The sequence below is a fragment of the Hordeum vulgare genome, chromosome 5H (genome assembly GCF_904849725.1).
Source record: "Hordeum vulgare subsp. vulgare chromosome 5H, MorexV3_pseudomolecules_assembly, whole genome shotgun sequence".
NCBI classification, from domain to species: Eukaryota; Viridiplantae; Streptophyta; class Magnoliopsida; order Poales; family Poaceae; genus Hordeum; species Hordeum vulgare.
In genome coordinates this window covers 136,873,899-136,897,899 of record NC_058522.1, presented here as the reverse complement: position 1 = coordinate 136,897,899, position 24,001 = coordinate 136,873,899, and the positions used below count along the sequence as shown (strand labels likewise).

The window sequence follows — 24,001 nt, the reverse complement described above, 5'->3', positions numbered from 1 at the left end:
ACGCACTATTTGGTATGGTGCATGCTATGATGTCTCTTATCGAATTACCACTATCGTTTATGGGTTATGCATTAGAGATAACCGCATTCACTTTAAATAGGGCACCGCGTATTTCCGTTGAGATGACACAGTATAGACTGAGGTTTAGAGAAATCTAAACTATCGTTTCTTGAAAGTTTGGGGCTTCGACACTTATGTAAAAAAGTTTCAGTCTGATAAGCTCGAACCCAAAGCGGATAAATGCATCTTCATAGGATATCCAAAACAGTTGGGTACATCTTCTATCTCAGATCCGAAAGCAAAGTGTTTGTTTCTAGAAACGGATCCTTTCTCGAGGAAAGGTTTCTCTCGAAAGAATTGAGTGGGAGGGTGGTGTAACTTGATGAGGTTATTGAACCATCACTTCAACCAGTGTGTAGCAGGGCGCAGGAAGTTGTTCCTGTGGCGCCTACACCAATTGAAGTGAAAGCTGATGATGGTGATCATCGAGCATCGGATCAAGTTACTACAAACCTAGTAGGTTGACATGGTCACGTACTACTGCAGAGTGGTACAGTAACCCTGTCTTGGAGGTCATGTTGTTGAGCAACAGTGAACCTATGAGTTATGGAGAAAGCAATGGTGGGCCCGGATTCCGACAAATCTCTGGAGGCCATGAAATCCGAGAGAAGATCCATGTATGAAAACAAAGTGTAGACTTTGGAAGAACTACTTGATGGTCATAGGACTATTGAGTAAAGATGGATCTTTAAAAGGAAGACAAACGATGATGGTGATAAGTCACTATTAAGAAAAGCTCGACTTGTCGCAAAGATGTTTCCGACAAGATCAAACAGTTGACTATGACGAGACTTTCTTACTCGTAGCGATGCTAAAAGTCTGTTAGAATTATGTTAGTAGTTGTTGCATTATTTATGAAATATTGCACATAGGATGTCAAAACATTGTTTCCTCTACGGTTTCCTTGAGCAAACATTGTATGTGATACAACCAGGAGGTTTTGTCGATCCTAAAGATACTAGCAAGTATGCAAGCTCCAGCGATCCTTCAATGGACTGGTGCAAGCATCCCGGAGTTGGAATATACACTTTGATGAGATAATCAAAGTTTTTGGGTTTGTACAAGGTTTATGAGAAACTTGTATTTCCAAAGAAGTGAGTGGGAGCACTATAGAATTTCTGATAAGTATTTGTGGTTGACATATTGTGGATCAGAAGTAATGTAGAATTTCTGTAAAGCATACAAGGTTGTTTGAAAGGAGTTTTCAAAGGAATACCTGGATTGCGCTACTTGAACGTTGAGCATCAAAGATCTATGAAGATAGATCGAAAGCGCTTAATAGAAGTTTCAGCAAGATGCATGCCTTGACAAGTTTTTGAAGGAGTTCAAAATAGATCAGCAAAGAAGGAGTTCTTGGTTGCGTTGTGAGGTGTGAATTTGAGTAAGACTCAAAACCCGACCCCGGCAGAATAAAGAGAATAGACGAAGGTCGTCTTCTATGCCTTGGCCGTAGAATCGGAAGTATGCCATGCTGGGTACCGTACGTGATGAGTGCCTTGACTCAAAGTCTGTTGAGAGGTACAGAGAGTGATCCATGATTGAATCACGAGCAGCGGTCAAAATTTATCCTTAGTAACTGATGGACTAAGGAATTTTTCTCGATTATGGAGGTGGTTAAAGAGTTCGTCGTAAAGGATTACGTCGATGCAAGCTTTGACACTAATCCGAATAACTATGAGTAGTGAAACGGATTCGTATAGTAGAGTAGATATTTGGAGTATTTCCGAATAGCACATAGTAGCAGCATCTATAAGATGACATAAAGATTTGTACAAAACACACGGATCTGAAAGTTTGAGAACCGTTGACTAAAACCTCTCTCATGAGCAAGACGTGATCAGACCCCATAACTATATGGGTGTTGGATTCGTTGGAATCACATGGTGATGTGAACTAGATTATTGACTCTAGCGCAAGTGGGAGACTGTTGGAAATATGCCCTAGAGGCAATAATAAATTAGTTATTATTATATTTCTTTGTTCATGATAATCGTTTATTATCCATGCTATAATTGTATTGATTGGAAACACAGTGCATGTGTGGATACATAGACAAAACACTGTCCCTAGTAAGCCTCTAGTTGACTAGCTCGTTGATCAAAGATGGTCAAGGTTTCCTGACCATAGGCAAGTGTTCGTTGAGTTAGTATGGATCGAGACTGGGATTTGTCACTCCGTGTGACAGAGAGGTATCTCGGGGCCCACTCGGTAATACAACATCACACACAAGCCTTGCAAGCAATGTGACTTACTGTAAGTTGCGGGATCTTGTATTACGGAACGAGTAAAGAGACTTGCCGGTAAACGAGATTGAAATAGGTATGCGGATACTGACGATCGAATCTCGGGCAAGTAACATACCGAAGGACAAAGGGAATGACATACGGGATTATATGAATCCCTGGCACTAAGGTTCAAACGATAAAATCTTCGTAGAATATGTCGGATCCAATATGGGCATCCAGGTCCCGCTATTGGATATTGACCGAGGAGTCACTCGGGTCATGTCTACATAGTTCTCGAACCCGCAAGGCCTGCACACTTAAGGTTCGACGTTGTTTTATGCGTATTTGAGTTAGATGGCTGGTTATCGAATGTTGTTCGGAGTCCCGGATGAGATCCAGGACGTCACGAGGAGCTCCGGAATGGTCCGGAGGTAAAGATTGATATATAGGAAGTCCTGTTTTGGTCACCGGAAAAGTTTCGGGCTCATCGGTAGTGTACCGGGAGTGCCGGGAGGGGTGCCGGGGACCATCGGGAGGGGTGTCACGCCCCAAGGGGTCTCATGGGCTATGGGAAGAGATAAACCAGCCCCTAGTGGGCTGGAATAAGTTCCCACTAAGGCCCATAAAGTTTGAGAAGGAAAAAAACACAAGGTGGAAAGAGTTTCCAAGTGGGAAGGTGGAATCCTACTCCAAGTAGGATTGGAGTAGTACTCCTCCACCTCCAATTTCGGCCAAACCTTGAGGGTTTGAGGCTGCCTCTTCCCTCCCCCTCCCTCCTATATATACTGAGGTATTAGGGCTGATTTGAGACAACTTTTGCCATGCCAGCCCGACCACATACCTCCACGGTTTTTCCTCTAGATCGCGTTTCCGCGGAGCTCGGGCGGAGCCCTGCTGAGGTTAGATCACCACCAACCTCCGGAGCGCCGTCACGCTGCTGGAGAACTCATCTACCTCTCCGTCTCTCTTGCTGGATCAAGAAGGCCGAGATCATCGTCGAGCTGTACGTGTGCTGAACGCGGAGGTGCCGTTCGTTCGGCACTAGATCGGAGCGGATCGTGGGACGAATCGCGGGATGGTTCGTGGGACGGATCGCGGGATGGTTCGTGGGACAGTTCGCGGGGCGGATCGAGGGACGTGAGGACGTTCCACTACATCAACCGCGTTCACTAACGCTTCTGTTGTGCGATCTACAAGGGTACGTAGATCGGAAATCCCCTCTCATAGATGGACATCACCATGATAGGTCTTCGTGCGCGTAGGAAATTTTTTGTTTCCCATGCGACGTTCCCCAGCAGATATAACCCATTCTCTTGATACTGGTGCATACTGAGCATAGTTTTGATATCAGTCTTGCAAGTACTTTGGATGAGTACTCAACCTTGCTTTGCTCCCCCTTTTCCCTTCATACGATTGCCACGACCAGATGATGGAGCCCAGGAGTTAGCGTATTCCGCCGACGATGTCTGCTACCCTGACAGTGCCTACTACTACGTGGAGGCCGCTGACGACCAGGAGTAGTTCAGGAGGATCCGAGGCAGGAGGCCTCACCTCTTTCGATCTATGTATCTTTTGTGCTAGCCTTCTCTGAGGCGAAACTTGTTTCTATGTATGTACTCACATATTGTTTGCTTTCGCTGACTCATGTGTTTCCGAGCTTGTATTCGAGCCCTCGAGGCCCATGGCTTGTAATATGAAGCTTGCATGACTTTATTTTCTGTCTAAAGTTGTGTTATGATATCTTTCTGTGAGTCCTTAATCTTGGTCGTACGCATTTGCGTGTGTGATTAGTGTACTATCAAAATCGGGGGCATCCCAACAGCATTATCTCCAGTGAGAAAAAACTTCTTACCAAGAAAGCAACATACTTCCTCTCCCAATGCCAGAAATTGCATCTATTATGTCAAAATAAATGCAAAAATCACAGACGAAATGTGGCAAAACCCACGGATTTTGCAGAACAACCGAGACCAAATGTGAAAAACTTACACCATGGGCGGGACAACGGTAGTACACCAATCGAGGGTGATCCTCAGTGCTGGAAACATGCTTCTTCACGAGGCAACCACACACACCCGGTCAGTCGATGAGGGGGATGAATGGACCGCCGCGACCATGAGAAGAGTGGCAGGAGCTTGATGCAGACATGCTTGCAGAAGCGGCGACACCGGCGGTGAGCGGTGCTTCGCGGGCGACGATAGTAGTGGACGTGCGACGGATTTGGTGGCCGGCGGCGAAAGAGGAAAAAGCCCAGGGATCTGGTCGACGACGGCGGAGATTTTTTTAATAGAATGTGAAATTTACAAATTGGACCCCAAATCAACTAGCGAGAGCAAAGAAACCCCCGCCTAGCTTGCGTGGCTGGTCAAACGGTCAAACAGTGCGCTACGTGTGCCAAATACGCCATTACAACGTGCGCGGTGACCAGCAATGTTTGTTGGTGTGACTTCAATAATGTGTATTGTATTTCTCTAGCATCATAAGTTTTTTCTGTCAAATTGCTTCACAAGATATTTGTACAAATGTTCGAGCACGCTTTTGGGGGAGCCTGATTTCTTGCTGACCGAAGCAATGTGGTTTTTTTGCACCAAAAGAAGAAGAAGGAGCAATGTGGATCATGCACCGTGCCTTTGTGTTTCAATTGCCACTTCATGCTAAAAACTAAAAACATTGTCCCTCCTGCTTTAGAGAGGGAAGTGTCATTAACCACCTCCCTAGAACAAATTTGGCAATGCCACGTTTCTTTTACGCCATAAAGTTCGAGCATACTCTAGAAGTAATCGGCTTGCCGGCTAAAGCAATATGAAATCGATCTTGCTCTCTACATTGGCTTACCTCCCATTGACGAATGATTTGTCTGGCTCACGAATTTATCGCTTCTAAGACCAGTTAGTGATCTTGGTCTGCTAACCGACAAAAAGAAAACAAGCGAGCCATAAAAAAGGCAAAAAAGTTCGCTTAGTTCAGTCGGAGTAATTATCAAGGATGTACTGTATACGGCATAGATCCATATATCGATTTGGATTGAAGAACACCGTGTGTTTCATGTCTGTTTCGGGGAATACCCATACGCATATACGTATATGTTGGAGTATATGTGTATGTAGCGTGACGGGCGGGAGGTATGAATGTTGCCAAGAATTCATGAACTAATTGACTTGCCTAATCGCGTGATTATTAACCTGGTACTGCACTCCTTACGCATGCTGAACGACACGTGCAAGCCAAGGTTTAATCTGCGAGTGGATATCTCTCGATCTAGACTAGATCATGTCATCATGGCTAAGGCATCTAGTATCAACGTACTCCTAGGTACGATCATTTGGTACGAACGTATACGCCCGTGTAATCGACATGATCGATTGAGCTCACGACAACGAAACTAATAGCGCGTCATGAATTCCATGTGTATGATTCAAATTAAGCCGTCGCTGACGAATGATCTCGCACAACGCTTGATGTACACAAGCAAGCAAGCAGGCAGGCGTGCGACGGTCGAGCGGTGCACAGCACGCGCCGCGCTTGGATCGATTCTCCTTGCTTCCACACCACCGCCACTCCGCGGAGAACCGATCCCGTCCATCCGTCCCGTCCCGTCCCATCCATCGATCCCAACCGTGTAAACGCTCGCCACATCTGCACGCGCGCGCACCGTCTTCCTGATCCTCCCTTGCCTTCCGGACAAACACAACTCCCGCGCCCACGCAACCCAAGGAGTGACACCCCGTATCCCTCGTCCATGGCGGCCGGATGATGCATTCCACGCATATATATATACGTGCACTATCTATCACGTACCAAGTCAAGAACTCAGGAACGACGCGGCACATCCAGTATAGCATTGCATTGATCCAGTGTGTTGTAGTAGCTGCCTGCTCGATCTTGGAGACCGGTCGATGGACGGCGGCGGTGCCAGCGCCGACATCGGCCCGTCTGTGCGGGTGCTCATCGAGAGCCAGCCTAGCGGGTCGGGGTTGTTCTCGGCCACGCCGTTCGAGCCGCAGCTGTCGGACGACTCGGCGCCGCGCTCGAACCTCGAAGGCGGCGGATCGTCCAGCCTCGACGCGGCGGCCGCCTCGTGCAGCGAGCGAGTCGACGGCGATGGGGCAGCGACAGCGGGACCCGAGCGGAAGCTGACGCTGCTGGCGCTGCGGCTGGCGATCCTGGAGAAGGCGGCCAGCGGGCTGGGCGCGCTGGGGTTCATCTGGGCCACCGTGGTCCTCCTCGGGGGCTTCGCCATCACACTCGGCAAGGACGACTTCTGGTCCGTCACCATCATCCTCCTCATCGAGGGCGCACGCATCTTCAGCCGCAGCCACGAGCTCGAGTGGCAGCACCAGGCCACCTGGTCGCTCTCCGCTGCCGGCCGCTCCAGCTTCCGCCTCGTCGCCCGCTCCTTCCGCTTCGTGTTCGGCCGCGGCGGCAGCCCCAAGAACATGGACGCCTCGTCCAGATGGAGCTGGAGATTCAGGAGCTGGGGCTTCCTGTCGAGGCACGTCGGGAGGGCCTTCTACTGGCTGCAGCTAGCGTCCGCCACGGCCTGCGTCACGCTGTCGGCGGTGCGGCTCGTCAGGCAGGACTTCGGCGAAGCGGAGGACGCGCGGACTAACCGGCGATCGGCGCTGGACATCTTCTACGGGCTCGCGCTGGCGGAGGCGCTTCTCTTCCTCGCGGAGAAGGCGGTGTGGGAGTGGGAGGTGAGCCACGGCCGTCTGCTCGAGCGTGTCGCCAGCGAGTGCCACCTCGCTGGCGCACCGGGGCTCCTCGCCATCCGCCGCTTCTTCTACGACGCATACTCTCGGTGCGTCGACGGGAGCATATTCGACGGCCTCCGCATGGACCTCGTCTCCTTCGCCGAGGAGCTCCTCGTGGAAGGCTCGCACGACGAGCAGCGGATCGGCGTCGGCATCCTCGTCAACGTCGCCGGGAGCCCACGGCTCGGTGACGCGGCGCTGCATCGGGTCGGCACGTCGGCGGCAGTCATGGAGCGGCTGGTGGAGATGCTCAGCTGGAAGGGCGCGGCGGAGGCCGGGGCGAGGGCGTCCGCGGCACTTGTCGTGTCCAAGCTCGCCGGCAAGAAGCGGAACGCGCTCCGGGTCGCCGGCGTTCCAGGCGCCATCGAGTCCGTGTCATCGCTGCTCTACGCCGCGGACGAGGAGTGCAACCTACTCGGCCTCCTCATCATCAAGAAGCTCGCGCACGACCACGACAACTGCAGCAAGATCGGCAACGCCCGGGGCCTCCTCGACAAGATCATCGACTTCTCCAGCATCGGGGCAGCCGGCGCATCATCCACGGTCATCACCCAGTCGCGCGCTAAAGCGGTGAAGCGGTCGCTGCAGGTGATCAGGATGCTCGCCGACACGACTGGGAGCACGGGGAAACAGCTGCGGCAAGAGGTGGCGGAGATCGTGTTCACGGTCAGCAACATCCGCGCCGTGCTGCAGAATGCCGCCGGCCACCTGGAGCTGCAGCGGCTCAGCGCCGAGGTGCTAACCCGGCTGGCCATGGACGAGGACGCGCGTGAGAAGATCGGTGCCACAGGTAGTGTCATCTCACTCCTCCTCGCCATGTTCTTCCGGCAAGGCATCACTGACGAGGGTGACGCCGTGCGCGTCGAGGCCGGCGAGGCGCTCGCCATGCTGGCGCTCGACAGCGCGCACAACTGCGAGCGGATCCTCAATGCCGCCCCTGCCGTTGTCAGCCGCCTCATGGAGGCGCTGAGTGACAACGCCGTCGGGATCGGCGCGGCCAGGATCCTCACCAACCTGTGCGCGTACACCGGCGGCGAGCGGTTCACGGAGGTTCGCGCCGTCACAACCGGCGCCGCCACGGTGCTGCGCAACATCATGACCAAGAAATCGAAGCTGCTGGAGGTATCGCTGGGCCTCGCGGCGCAGGCAGTGAGGCTCATGGGGCCTCACGTGCTCGCCCACCACCTCGCCCGCGCCGGCGTCGTCGAGGTGGAGCTGGTCAACAGGCTGGTGCACGTGCTGGCGAGGTACAGCAGCCCTTCGATCAAGGTGCCGCGGATCAGACGGTTCACGGTGGAGCTCCTGATCGGGATGCTGAGGATAGACTCGTCGTTCGCGGAGCTGATGGTTGCGGCGGGGATGGGGCGGGAACTGCGGCGCGTGGCGGAGACGACGTCGGAGCTGGAGTGCTTCCACGTGTTCTCCGGCAGCGCCGGGGTGAGCCGGCACGCGGTGAGCCTCTGCGCGCTCGTCAGCGAGGCACGGGAGCTCATGGACATGGACGTACGCAGCCAGTAGCCGAGCACCACGTGTGTTTGCCGTTGCGTATATACGAGTGTGAGCTGAAGACCAAGATTGTCGTGTGCATATGATTCTTTGGATTTGCTATTTCTCATGTGCCTGAAATTTCCTTTTACATCAGTCATTCTTTTTCCTTCTTCCTTCTCTCTTGGTCAGACATTGTCGAAGAAGAAACAATCTTGCCCTAGAAGAATTAGCTTCATCATCTATCTTAGGATGAAGTCATGGATGATGCACGGGATCGCTACAATTACATTGTCCATCTTAGGAATGGAAAGATGCAGAGGATCGTGAGAGGTTTTCATATGTGGTGTCGGACCTAGAGGAATGGTCGGGGCGGTGGCCAGCAAAGGCGGTGGGGGAGGTTGAGGGGAGGGCGGCGCGGCGAAGTGGTGAGCAGTCATGCCCGCCACCTACGGGAGGTGGGCGGTTACTGTTGGGTAACGTAGTAAATTCAAAATTTTCCCACGTCATATAAGGATCTATCTATGAAGAGACCAACAACGAGAGAGGTTGTAGAGCATCTTCACACCTTTGAAGATCGCTAAGCGGAAGCGTTACTATGAACGCGGTTGATGGAGTCGTACTCGCATCGATTCAGATCCCGGTCGGTTCCGATCTATGTGCCGAATCACGGCACCTCCGCGTTCAACACACGTACAACCCGGTGACGTCTCCCACGCCTTGATCCAGCAAGGAGGAGGGAGAGGTTGAGGGATAGCTCCGGCATCACGACGGCATGGTGGCGGTGGAGCTACGAGGTCTCCCGGCAGGGCTTCGCCAAGCACCGTGGAAGAGGAGAAAGAGGAGAAGCAGGGTTGCGCCGAGAGAGAGATTTCGTGTGTCTCAAATCAGCCAAAACCTGCACTATATATAGGGGGAGAGGGAGGGGGCGCCCCCTTTAGGGTTCCCACCCCCAAAGGGTGCGGCAACCCCATCTAGGGCTGGTGGCGGCGGCCAGGGCAAGAGAGAGGGGGGTGGCGCACCCCAGATGGGCCTTAGGCCCATCTGCACTAGGGTTTCCCCCCTTCCCTCTCTTGTGGCGCCTTGGGCCTAGGTGGGAGGCGCACCAGCCCACTCTCGGTTGGTTCCCTTCCACCTTTTGGCCCATGCTAGCCTTTGGGGCTGGTGGCCCCTCCCGGTGGACCCCCAAAACCCTTTCGGTGGTCCCAGTACATTACCGGTGTCGCCCGAAACAATTCCGGTGACCAAATCCTCACTTCCTATATATAATTGTTTACCTCCGGACCATTCCGGAGCTCCTCCTGACGTCCGGGATCTCATTCGGGACTCCAAACAACCTTCGGTAACCTCGTATAACAATTCCCTATAACCCTAGCGTCTCCAACCTTAAGTGTGTAGACCCTACGGGTTCGGGAGGCATGCAGACATGACCGAGACACCTCTCCGGCCAATAACCATCAGCGGGGTTTGGATACCCATGGTGGATCCCGCATGTTCCACGATGATCTCATCGGATGAACCACGATGTCAAGGATTCAATCAATCCCGTATACAATTCCATTTGTCTGCCGGTATAGAACTTGCCCGAGATTCGATTGTCGGTATCCCCATACCTTGTTCAATCTCGTTGCCGGCAATTCTCTTTACTCGTTCCGTAGCACATCATCCCATGACTAACTCCTTAGTCACATTGAGCTCATTATGATGATGTTCTACCGAGTGGGCCCATAGATACCTCTCCGTCACACGGAGTGACAAATCCCGATCTCGATTCGTACCAACCAAACAGATACTTTCGGAGATACCCGTAGTGCACCTTTACAGTCACCCAGTTACGTTGTGACGTTTGATACACCCAAAGCACTCCTATGGTATCCGGGAGTTGCACAATCTCACGATCGAAGGAAAAGATACTTGACATTAGAAAAGCTTTAGTATACGAACAACACGATCTAGTGCTATCTTCGGATTAGGTCTTGTCCATCATATCATTATCCTAATGATGTGATCCCGTTATCAATGACATCCAATTTCCATGATCAGGAAACCATGATCATCTATTGATCAACGAGCTAGCCAACTAGAGGCTTGCTAGGGACACATTGTGATCTATTTATCCACACATGTATTACTGTTTCCTGTTAATACAATTATAGCATGAACAATAGACAATTATCATGAAAAAGGAAATATGATAATAACCATTTTATTATTGTCTCTAGGGCATATTTCCAACAGTCTCCCACTTGCACTAGAGTCAATAATCTAGTTCACATCACTATGTGATTGCAATGAATTCAACACCCATACAGTTCTGAGGTTCGATCATGTCTTGCTTGTGAGAGAGGTTTATAGTCAACGGGTCTGAACCTTTCAGATCTATGTGTGCTTTACAAATCTCTACCTCATCCTATAGATGCTACTACGCCCCATGTGGAACCATTCCAAATGATTGCTCCACTATACGAATCCGGTTTACTACTCATAGTCCTCCGGATTAGTGACAAAGCTTGCATCGACGTAACTCCTTTACGACGAACTCTTTAATCACCTCCATAATTGAGAAAAATTGTTTAGTCCATTAGTTACTAAGGATAACTTCGACCGTTGTCCAATGATCCATTCCTGGATCACTCTTGTACCCCACGACTGACTCATGGCAAGGCACGCTTTAGGTGTTGTACACAGCATAGCATACTTGTAGAGCCTACGGCTGATGCATAGGGGACGACATTCGTCCTTTCTCTTTCTTTTGCCGTGGTCGGGCTTTGAGTCGTACTAAAATTTACACCTTACAACATAGCCAAGAACTCCTTTGCTGATCTATTTTGAACTCCTTCAAAAAATTATCAAGGCATGCATTTCGTTGAAAGTTCCATTAAGCACTTTGATCTATTTTTATATATCTTGATGCTCACCTCTCAAGTAGTTGCATCTAGGTTTTCCTTTGAAAAAACTCCTTTCAAATAACCCTTTATGCTTTGTAAAAATTCTACATTATTTCTGATCAACAGTATGTCAACCACATATATTCATCAGAAATTCTATAGTGCTCCCACTCACCTTTTTGGAAATACAAGTTTCTCACAAACTTTGTATAGAATCAAAAACTTTGATCATCTCATCAAAGTGTATATTCCAACTCCGAGATGCTTGCTCCAGTCCATAGAAGGATCGCTGGAGCTTTGCATACTTGCTAGCACCTTTTAGGATCGACAAAATCTTCTGGTTGTATTACATACAACCTTTCCTCAAGGAAACCGTCGAGGAAACAATATTTGACATCCTATCTGCAATATTTCATAAATGAGGCAGCAACTGCTAACATAATTTCAACAGACTTTCAGCATCGTTACGAGTGAGAAAGTCTCATCGTAGTCAACTCTTTGAACTTTGTCGAAAACACCTTTGCGACAAGTCGAGCTTTCTTAATGTTGACTTTTCACCATCATCGTTTGTCTTCCTTTTAAAGATCCATTCACAGTTAATAGTCTTATGACCATCAAGTGGTTCCTCCAAAGTCTATACTTTCTTTTTCATACATGGATCCTCTCTCGGATTTCATGACCTCCATCCATTTGTCGGAATCTAGGCCCACCATCGCCTCTCCCTAGCTCGCAGGTTCATTGTTGTCCAACAACATGACCTTCAAGACAGGGTTACTGTACCACTCCGTAGCAGCAGTACGTGACCTTGTCGACCTACGAGGTTTCTAGTAACTTGATTTGAAGTCTCATTATCGCCATCATTAGCTTCCACTTCAATTTCTGTAGGCGCCATAGGAACAACTTCATGCGTCCTGCTATACACATACGGGTTGAAGTGATGGTTCACATAACCTCATCAAGTGTCCACCAAAACTCCCACTCAATTCTTTCGAGAGAAACTTTTCCTCGAGAAAGGACCCGTTTTAGAAACAAACACATTTGCTTCCGGATCTGAGATAGAAGGTATACCCCAACTGTTTTGGGTTTGAGCTTATCAGGCTGAAACTCTTTCACATAAGCATCGCAGCCCCAAACTTTTAAGAAATGACAGCTTAGGTGTCATCTCAACGGAATTGAGTGGTGCCCTAATTAAAGTGAATGTGGTTGTCTCTAATGCCTAACCCATAAACGATAGTGGTAATTTGATAAGAAATATCATAGTATGCACTATGTCTAATAGTGCACGATTATGACATACGGACACACCATCAGACTATGGTGTTCTAGGTGGCATGAGTTGTGAAACATTTTTCACGTGAAACAATTTTCACCTTGTCTTAAACGTTTACCAAACTCGTAACTCAGATATATATGATTACCTCCAAGATCACATCGTAGACATATTATCCTCTTGTCACGATGATCTTCAACTTCACTCTGAAATTACTTGAACCTTTTTCAATAATTCAGACCTGTGCTTCATCAAGTAAATACACTAGTATCTACTCAAATCATTTGTGAAGTATGAACATAATGATATCCACTGCGTGCCTCAATACTCATCGGACTACACACATCAAAATGTATTACTTCCAACAAGTTACATTCTTGTTCCATCTCACTAGAAACATAGGTCTTCAGTCATCTTGCCCATGTGGTATGATTTGCATGTCTCAAGTGATTCAAAAATCAAGTGAGTCAAATGATCCATCCGCATGGAGTTTCTTCATGCGTTTATACCAACAGGCATGGTTCACGCTTGTGGTTCAGCACACCGAGCGGTGCGTTAAGGACATAAGCCTTATGTTTAGCAATGAGGACAATCCTCAGTTAACGGACCGAGTCCGCATAATTGCTACTTCTATCTTTCAACCATATTTTCTCTAGGAACGTATCAAATACCGTAGAGCTATAGCGTAAGTTACAACATAATTTGCAAAGACCTATTTGACTATGTTCATGATAATTAAGTTCATCTGATGAACTCCCACTTAGATCGACATCCCTCTAGTCATCCAAGTGTTACACGATCCACGTCGACTAGCCCATGTCCGATCATCACGTGAGACGGACTAGTCATCAACGGTGAGCATCTCCATGCTGATCGTATCAACCATACGACTCATGTCCGACCTTTCAGTCTCCTATATTCGAGGCCATGTCTGTACATGCTAGGCTCGTCGAGTCAACCTAAGTGTTCTGTGTGTGTAAACTGGCTTACACCCGTTGTATGCGAACGTTAGAATCTATCACACCCGATCATCATGTGGTGCTTCGAGACAACGATCCTTCGCAACAGTGCACACTTAGGGGAATACTTTCTCAAAATTTTCATGAGGGATCATCTCATCTTTGCTACCGTCATTCTAATCAATAAGATGTAAAAAAACATGATAAACATCACATGCAATCATATAGTGACATGATATGGCCATTATCATCTTGCTCCTTTGATCACCATCTTCGGGGCACCATGATCATCATCGTCACCGGCATGACACCATGATCTCCATCATCATGATCTCCATCATTGTGTCTCCGTGAAGTCGTCACGCCAATCTATTACTTCTACTACTATAGCTAACGTGTAGCAATAAAGTAAAGTAACCAACATGGCATTGCATCTCATACAATAAATTAAGACAACTCCTATGGCTCCTTCGGGTTGTCATACTCATCGACATGCAAGTCGTGAATTCTATTACAAGAACATGATCAATCTCATACATCACATATGCAACATCACATTCTTTTGGCCATATCACATCACATAGCATACCCTCCAAAAACAAGTTAGACGTCCTCTAATTGTTGTTGCAAGTTTTACGTGGCTGATTTGGGTTTCTAGCAGGAACGTTTCTTACCTACGTGACAGCCACAACGTTGATATGCCAATGCTATTTACCCTTCATAAGGACCCTCTTCATCGAATCCGATCTGACTAAAGTGGGAGAGACAGACACCAGCTAGCCACCTTATGTAACTGGTGCATGTCTGTCGGTGGAACCATTCTCACGTAAGAGTACGTGTAAAGTCGGTCCGGGACGCTTCATCCCATGATGCCGCCAAATCAAGATAAGACTAGTAACGGCAAGCAATTGAAAAAATTAGCGCCCACAACTTTTGTGTTCTACTCGTGCAGAGAATCTACACATAGAACCTTGGCTCGGATGCCACTGTTGGCTAACGTAGTAAATTCAAAATTTTCCTATGCCATACAAGGATCTATCTATGGAGAGATGTAATGCCCCAAGTGTGTAGCTTATCATATTTGGAACCTTCCCATGTGGGTCCACCTTGTCATTGATATGAGAGAGTTCAATGCATATGATTTCAAGTGATGTCACCTTGTTTATTCTTACTTTGCATGCATGCATGCCATATCATTCCATGACCTTGTGTTCTTGCTGTGTGATCATTGTGGTGTGGTGTTGATATGGGTTGTGATGTGATGTGTTATGTGTGGTTAAGAGGAGTGGTGCATATGCTAATAGGTCACCTTGTAGTTTGCATAGACTTCAAAAATTCTCTTCCTCTTAATTATCCCAAGATCAAGTTCCCTTGTTTCAATCCTATTTCTAAAATGCCCACGTGTTAGCATTGTATTGTGGTGGATTGGAGATGTAGTTTTTCTGTTTTGAATATGTGTTTTAAATGGTGCAAATAACTACAAAACAGACCCTATAATTCTGTTTTGTAAATATTTAGTTGCTCCGAATAATTATTTTCCAATTTATTCAAATAGGTCATCTTTTTCCATGACGAGGGGCATTTTTGTTTTGTTTTTAACCCCAATAGTTTTGCCTGGCTTTCTTTTTCTTTCTCTGTCTTTTTCTGTAAATGGAAAACCCCCAGATTTTTATTTCTGTCTATCTGGCGCCACTAGTGGGCTTACTCCCACTAGCAAGCCCATCTACCCCCTCCTCTCTTTTCTATCGCAGCCCAGCTGCCTCCTTCTCCAATAGACGTTGTCCTGTTCCCCCCTTCCTCCGTCAGTTCTTCTTCAGAGTTGCAGGAACAGAGCGACGACAACAGACGCCATCACGGACGTCGAGGAGCGTCCCTCGCCCCTCCTCCTCTATAAAAGGAGCCCCCTTGGCATCCGTGCAAGATAGGGTTTCCCTCTCTCACCGCCACCACCATTCCCTCGCCATCTCCCTCTCTGTCAATGAACTCCAGGTAAGGGGATCAGTTCCACCGCCATGGCCGAGAGTTGAGGAGCTCCTGGCCGTCGCGCCCGTGCCTCTTCTTCCCCTCCGACTCCTCGGCGAGCACGCGGGACCCTCCAGGAATCCATCCCCGCGGCTAGGATGTCAAGATCTGCTCTGCTTCCTCTCCTCCACGACGGCGGCTTCCTTCCCCGACGAGCTTCATCGATCGGCTACTTCCCGCTCCTTCCTCTACTTCCTCTCCGGCCGAAGCTTCCCCTCATTCCATAGGTGAGGTAGAGCCATCTCCCCTTCCTCCCTGTCCCAGATCTCGAGTAGCAGGCCATAGGGTCGTCGGCGTTTCTTCTCTGTCGCCGGAGCCGCCGCGTTACGTCGAGCCATCGTTGCAGAGCCTCTCGGGCAGAGATAGGAGTAGAAATGGAACCATGGGAACTTGTTTTCCCTTCCATCTAGGAGCCATAGTGGGATTTGCAGCATATCGTCGGCGAGCATCGTCCCCTGTTCCGGCCGCCGTCGGGCAGAGGAGTTGCTGAGATGGGTTACTCAAAAGAGTAAACTCCCCACTCCTGTTAAGCTCTGGAGTAGTAGCGCAGTGGTAGGATGGTTTTGGTGCTAATTGGAGGTTGCGGGTTCGATCCCCCCTCGGCACCCTTTTGTATTTATTTCTTTCGGCACAGTAGCTAGCAGAGAGCATTCCCTTCTCTCTTGCCTATAGCTATCAAGCAAGTGCACCTTAGCCCAGTGGTTGCGTTGCAGTGCTGAGTCCAGGGGATACAGGGTTCGATCCCTCTTCCCCCTCCTTTTATTTTTTTGCTATGCATTATCTTCTTGTGTTGTTTTCACCTTTGGCTTGTGTAGTTGTTGTTGTGGTGTGCCTCACACCATGAGGGTATTTTATCTCCCCTCACAACAACATTATATGCATAATATTTTTGCTAGATGTGAGTAGTTGCTCATGTATAGGAGATGAGCTTTGTGGATATGTGTTCTAGATGATAAGTGTGCATGTGAGGATTGAGATGTTGTTGTGTTGTAGTGCTTGTACCCTCTTTGTTGCACAAGTGTGCTATTGTGTGTGTGTGGATTGGTTTTCCCCCTTCCCACATACCTTGTGTGAGTGTGTGTAGACATGTTCTTAGTAGATTTCATGTGTAGGTGGATTTGCATGTATGCATATGCAGATTCATGTGAGTGTGTGTGCCCATGGGCATGGTGATGAACTCAAGCACCATGGTGTGATGTGAGTGTGTGTGTGCTATGTGTGTATGTCTCACCCATGTCATGGCAAGATATGACTTGATGAGCACATGTGCAAGATGACATGTGTAGTGTAGAAGTGCTTATGTGAGTTAAGTTAGTAGTGACATCTATTTAGCTTGTGTAGGTGTTTTTATTATGTTGTGCTTGTCTCATGTGATGGTGTGGTGGTGTGCCAAGGCACATGGGCATGAGTTCTACCCCTCATGTGCCCCATTGATGTTGGGGACATATCCATATGCTAGTGTAGGTGTTGTTCTAGTGAATAGCACATGTGATGATGCACTATTCACTATATGTGATCCTATGTAGGTTTTTCTTTCCTGGTTTGTGTCCATTTGTTCTATACAAGTGCATAGGTATTATATATGTTTTTGGGGTAGAATCATCCCAGGAATCCATTGGTGAAGTCAATTTTGCCATTGGAACACTTTCTGGAGATGACTTATTTCAGATTTGTTCTATGTTTAGAGCTAGGTTCCATGAGATGTGGTGAGCACAATACTTTGATTCTTGGTTGTGGCAGTAGAGGGTGACCCCCTCTACCCCATGTTGGTTTTGTTTCATGCTTAGGAATTCATATGTGCAAGTTGTGCCCAATCAAAGTAGGCATGTGGCTGAAATTCCAGATTAGTGAAAATCTGTGATTTTCACTAAGTCTGAGAATCTGCTTAATTTTCTTCTCGTGGTGATGAGCTTGTGCAGGTCCATGTGTTGTGATTCAGCCTTAGCTTTCAACTGGGAAGTTGTAGCTCTTATGTTTTTCTAGATCTCTGTAAATTTTCATTCCATTTGGAGCCCTGTAGATATTGTTTTTTCTGCTGTCAAAATGCTTCAGAGCATAAACAGCTAGTGAGAATCTGGAATTTTCACTAAGTCCCTGAAATCTGATATTTTTGGCCAAGTTAGCAGCTGTGTAACTTTCTGTGTGAAACTCCTTTCTGTGATCTTTTTGTTTGTGCTTGTAGTACTCTTGGATAGCTTCTGCCACATATCTTATTTGTCATGTTTGGGTGGCTGTAGGTGCTTTGCATGTAGCTCTCAAAGTGCTATGATGTTGTTTATGACAGATTGTGTAGTTTTGGTGTTTTGATGATTGTGGGTGCATAGATGAAGGTGTGGTGTTATTATTTGCACCACCCCATCCATGTTGGTTTGTTTTATGTCTTGGCAACCTGGAAATACCAGAGTTATGCCATTGGAGTGTGTTGTGATGTATTTGACATGTAGCACTTCATTTCTTGTTCCGTTGTTTCCCGTTGATCCGTAGCTCCGTTTGTAATGTTCTTTATATGCTTTTGCATCGTTTTCACGTGACGCATCTGATCATGTCATTCTCATGCATGTCAAGATAGCTTAGGGTGTTGTTCTATCCAGATACATGTATTTACTTCTCATGCTTGTGCTAGTGAGTAGAATAGGGATGCATGTTCATATTCATCTCATGCATCATGTGCTTGTTGCATCTTGAGGTGCTCTTGTTCATTGGATGCTATTTTTATGTTGGGTAGCACCGGGATCGGAGAACGAGTACGTGGATTCGGGAGAGTACGTGCATGACGAACAAGAGCAGTTCCAAGCTGAGGATATCACACGCAAGATGATATGACCTTGATTCCATCTCTAGACTTGTTATGCTAGATTACGTTTCCTTTGTCATATGCTTGCTGCCAACCACTGAAATAATTGCCTCCTGAATTGCCATGAAACCCAAACACTTATTCCTTCCTAGCAAATCTTGTATGGCTAAGTAGGCTTTGCTCAGCTACTAATGTTAGCGTTGCTAGTTGCAGGTGCAATTGTCTCATGTGATAACATGAGTTTGATATCATTATGCTAAATCTGTTACTTAATTAATAATGCACCTATATACTTGGTAAATAACGGAAAGCCTAGCCTTTTGCCGAGTTCTTTGTTCCATTATTGCCGCCATAGTTACCGGCTACCGGTGTTTGATTCCATATTGATCGCTACTAACACGTTTGGGGTTGTTATGGGGACCCCCTTGATAAATCGTGTAGTGTTAAGGCTTGTCCGACAGGACGCAACATTGGTGTTAATTTGCTAATTGCTACTGCGACAACAGACCTTCCCTGGTACGGCGCCAGGAATCCTGCTGCTACGGCTACGCCTTTAGGGACTTCCTTGGCAAATATGCAAAGGATTTCCCCGCGGCCTTGGAGCCTTGCGTTGGTGTTCCCTTGAATAGGAAAGGGTGATGTAGCACAGCGGCGGTAAGTATTTCCCTCAGTTTTGAGAACCAAGGTATCGAACCAATGGAAGATCTCGTCAAGTCTCAAGTACCTGCACAAACACAAAGAGCTTGCACCCAACTCTATGAAGGGGTTGTCAATCCCTTATAGATTGTTTGCAAAGTAAGAACTGAAAGCAAAGAATAAACAAAGCAAAGTAAAAGTGAAAGTGGAAACGATAGTTGTGAATAGACCCGAGGGCCGTAGTGTTCACTAGTGGCTTCTCTCATGAAAGCAAGTAGACGGTGGGTGACCGAATTACTGTCGAGCAATTGATAGAACCGCGCAAAGTCGTGACGTTATCTAAGGCAATGATTATATCTATAGGCATCACGTCCAAAACAAGTAGACCGATACTTTCTGCATCTACTACTATTACTCCACACGTCGACCGCTATCCAGCATGCATCTAGTGTATTAAGTCCAAAAGAACAGAGTAACTCCTTAAGCAAGATGACATGATGTAGATGGACAATCTCATATCTACGATAAAAGCCCATCTTGTCACCCTTGATGGCAACAACACGATGCGTGCCTTGCTGCCCCTTCTGTCACTGGGAAAGGTCACCACACGGTATGAACCCAAAACCAAGCACTTCTCCCATTGCAAGAATCATATATCTATTTGGCCAAACAAAACCCAAGCCTCGCAGATACTTACAAGGATATCAAATCATGCATATAAGAAATCAGCAAAGACTCAAATATAATTCATAGATAATCTGATCACAAATCCACAATTCATTGGATCTCGACAAACACACCGCCAAAGAGGATTACATCGGATAGATCTCCATGAAGATCATGGAGAACTTTGTATTGAAGATCCAAGAGAGAGAAGAAGCCATCTAGCTACTAACTACGGACCCGTAGGTCTGAAGTGGACTACTCACGAGTCATTGGAGAGGCGCTGATGTTGATGTAGAAGCCCTCCAACTCCAAAGTCCCCTCCGGCAGGGCACCGGGAAGGGTCTCCAGATGAGATCTCACGGAAACGGAAGCTTGCGGCGGCGGAAAAGTGTTTTCGTGGATGCCCTTATTTTTTTCTGGATTTTTAGGGAATTTATAGGCCAAAGAGCTAGGGCAGGGGAGCGCCAGGGAGGCCACAAGCTTGGTTGCCGCCCCCCCTTGTCGCGGCAACAGGGCTTGTGGGCTCCCTGTGGGCCCCTGCCTTGGCCCTCAAGTCTCCCGATCTTCTTCCGTTCTGGAAATAAAATTTTATTTCGGGGATTTTATTCCATTTGGACTCCGTTCCAAAATCAGATCTGAAAAGAGTCAAAAACACACAAAAAAACAAGAACTGGCACTTGGCACTGAATTAATAAGTTAGTCCCAAAAAAGATATAAAAGGTAAACAAAACATCCAAAGTTGACAAGATAACAACGTGAAACCATCAAAAATTATAGATACGTTTGAGACGTATCAAGCATCCCCAAGCTTAACTCCTGCTCGTCCTCGAGTAGGGAAGTGATAAAGAATGAATTTTTGATGCTTTCATGCTACCTAGCATAGATGTCCTTTATAACTCCTCTTATGTGACGTGAATGTTCAGATCCATTAGATTCAAAACAATAGTTTGCTATTGACGTGGAATCAATAATAATTCAAGCAAACTAGCAAGGTTATTCATGAACTTTCAAAATAACAAGGCCAAAAGAAAGTTATCCCTACAAAAGCATATAGTCTGTCTATGCTCTATCATAATTGCACAACGAATTTAAATCATGCACAACCCCGGTATTGGCCAAGTAATTGTTTCACACCTTTACTTTCTCAAACCTTTTCAACTCTCACGCAATACATGAGCGTGAGCCATGGTTTTAGCACTATAAGTGGTGTGGAGTGTGGTGGAGGTTGCAAGACAAAAAAGGAGAAGATGGTCACGTTAACTAGGCATATCAATGAGCTGTGGAGATGCTCATCAATAGATATCAATGTGAATGAGTAGGGATTGCCATACAAATGATGCACTAGAGCTAAGAGTATGTGAAAGCTCTTAAAGAAAACTAGTGGGTGTGCATCCAACTTGCTTGCTCACGAAGACCTAAGGCAATTTTGAGGAAGCCTATCATTGGAATATACAAGCCACGTTATATAATGAAAATTTCGCACTAGCTATATGGTGGTGACAAAACGAGAGACTCTCAATCATGAAGATCATGGTGCTTAATATGCACAAGTGTGGAAAGGTGGTAGCATTCTCCCTTCTCTCTTTTTCTCTCATTTTTTGGATGGGCTCTTTGGCCTCTTTTTTTTTGTGGGCATCTTTGGCCTCTTTTATTTCCTCACATGGGACAATGCTCCATCAATGATGAACATCACACTTTCAACTCAAAACATAGAGCAACGATGACTCTATATGGAATGCCTCCGGTAGTGTACCGTGACAATGATCTAGCATGGCATAGACATTAGTGGAAACATCATGCTAGCTATCTTACGATCATGCAATGGCAATGTAGAAGTGTGGCACATGTCATGGTGGTAGTTGTATGGCAATATATCTCGGAATGACTTTGAAAAAGCCATAGTAGGTAGGTATGGTGGCTGTTTTGAGGGAGGCTAATGGTGGGTTTTGTGCACCAGCGAAAGTTGCATGGCACTAAGAAGATAGTGATGGTGGAAGGTGAAAATGCATCTAAACTATGGACTCAACATTAGTCATGAAGAACTCATATACTTGTTGCAAAAGTTTTATTAGTAATCGAAACAAAGCATTCAACGCATACTCCTAGGGGAAGGGTTGGTAGGTATAAACCATCGCGCGATCCCGACGGCCACGCAAAGGATGACAATCAATAGACTAATCATGCTCTGATTTCATCACATAGCGGTTCACCATACGTGCATGCTACGGGAATCACTAACTTCAACACAAGTATTTCTAGATCCACAACACCTTACTAGCATAACTTCAATATTACCAAAACCACAACTCAAAACTAATTGAGATGAATCAAACTTCTCTAACTATTCAATGCACATGAAGGTGGAAGTTTTCTTATCCCTTTGGATAACTACCCCTTTTGAGACTACTTTCAAAGCATAGATTAACTACCAAGCCACGCACCGCTGTGCTCTAAAAGATATAAGTGAAGCACATAGAGCAAAAGAATCTAGCTCAAAAGATATAAGTGAAGCACATGTGAGCTGAATTGTCTACCATAGGATATAAGTGAAGCTCGACAAAATCACGGTGAGTGCATGTATCTCTATCTCTAGGTGTGCAGCAAGGATGATTGTGACACAACAAAAATAAAAGACTCCTACGATACAAGGCGCTCCAAGCAAAAACACATAACATGTGGTGAATAAAAATATAGCCCCAAGTAACGTTACCGATGGATTGAAAACGAGAGAGGGGATGCCTTCCCGGGGCATCCCCAAGCTTAGGCTTTTACGGCATCCTTGAATCTATTGGGGTGCCTTGGGCATCCCCAAGCTTGAGCTCTTTCCACTCTTTATCTTTTTGTCCATAAGAACTTCACCCAAAACTTGAAAACTTCACAACACGAAACTTAAACAGAAACTCGTGATAACATTAGTATAAGAAAGCAAACCACCACTTCCTTAGGTACTGTAGCAAACTTAAATTCTACTTATGCTGATGTTGGGTTACTGTATTTTCAATCTTCCATGGCTAATACCCCCCTATGCTATCCATAGTTTCATCAAAATAAACAACCAACACAACAAAAACAGAATTTGTTAACCGCAGACCAGTGTGTAAAAAATCTGTATACTTCGTATACTTCTGGTACTTCAAAAATTCTGAGAAATTAAGACAGTCTGAAGAATGTGCGTAGCAATAAGCAGCAAAAATAATCAACTCAAAAGCTCTTTCAGAAAAAGAATGAAAATTCTTTTTGTGTGCAGAAAGTTTCTGTCTTTTCCAGCATGACCAAACGATCATCCCCAAGACTAATCATAACGGTTCTGCTTGGCACAAACGCAAAATGAAACACAAAAAACACAATCATAACAGAATTATGAAAGTGTGGAAAACACAAAACAGAAAGAAAAAGGATAGATTCTTTGGGTTGCCTCCCAACAAGCGCTTTTGTTTAACGCCCTTATCTAGGCGAAAGGTGATGGAATCACGTATAGTCATCTTTGGTGCTCAAACCATAAGTAGCCCTCATCATAGATTCATAAGGCAATCTTATTTTATTTCTAGGAAAGTGCTCCATGCCCTTCTTTAAAGGAAATTGAAATCTAATATTCCCTTCCTTCATATCGATGATAGCACCAATAGTCCTTAGGAAAGGTCTACCAAGAATAATGGGACATGAAGGATTGCAATCTATGTCAAGTACAATGAAATCCATGGGTACATAGTTCTTATTTGCAAAAATAAGAACATCATCGATCCTTCCCATGGGTTTCTTGACAGTTGAATTCGCAAGATGCAAATTAAGAGAACACTCTTCAATCTCATGAAAACCAAGAATATCACATAAAGACTTTGGAATCGCGGAAACACTAGCACCCAAATCACACAAAGCATTGCACTCATAGTTTTTGATCTTGATTTTTATAGTAGGTTCCCACTCATCATGAAGTTTTCTAGGTATAGAGACTTCTAGTTCGAGCTTCTCTTCAAGAAATTTCATCATAGCATCTACGATATGCGCGGTAAAGGCTTTGCTTTGGCTATAAGCATGTGGAGAGTTTGTAATGGATTGCATCAAAGAAATGCATTCAAACAAGGAGCAATTATCATAATTGAATTCCTTGAAATCCAAAGTGGGAGTTTAATTACTACCCAAAATTTTGATTTCTTCTACTCCACTCTCCACACCTTTATCATCAAGATGGGTGGACTCCGAATCATTGGGGCATTTTTCAACCAAAGTGGATTCATATCCAGC

General features: G+C 46.4%; 1 protein-coding gene across 1 annotated transcript; it reads left to right on the top strand.

Moving 5' to 3' along the window:
- Window positions 1-6,022: 6,022 nt before the first annotated feature.
- LOC123395972 lies at window positions 6,023-8,697 on the top strand. The gene has a single exon (XM_045090996.1). The coding sequence runs from the start codon at window positions 6,182-6,184 to the stop codon at window positions 8,555-8,557; it is 2,376 nt and encodes a 791-aa protein (XP_044946931.1). The 5' UTR covers window positions 6,023-6,181; the 3' UTR covers window positions 8,558-8,697.
- Window positions 8,698-24,001: the final 15,304 nt, after the last annotated feature.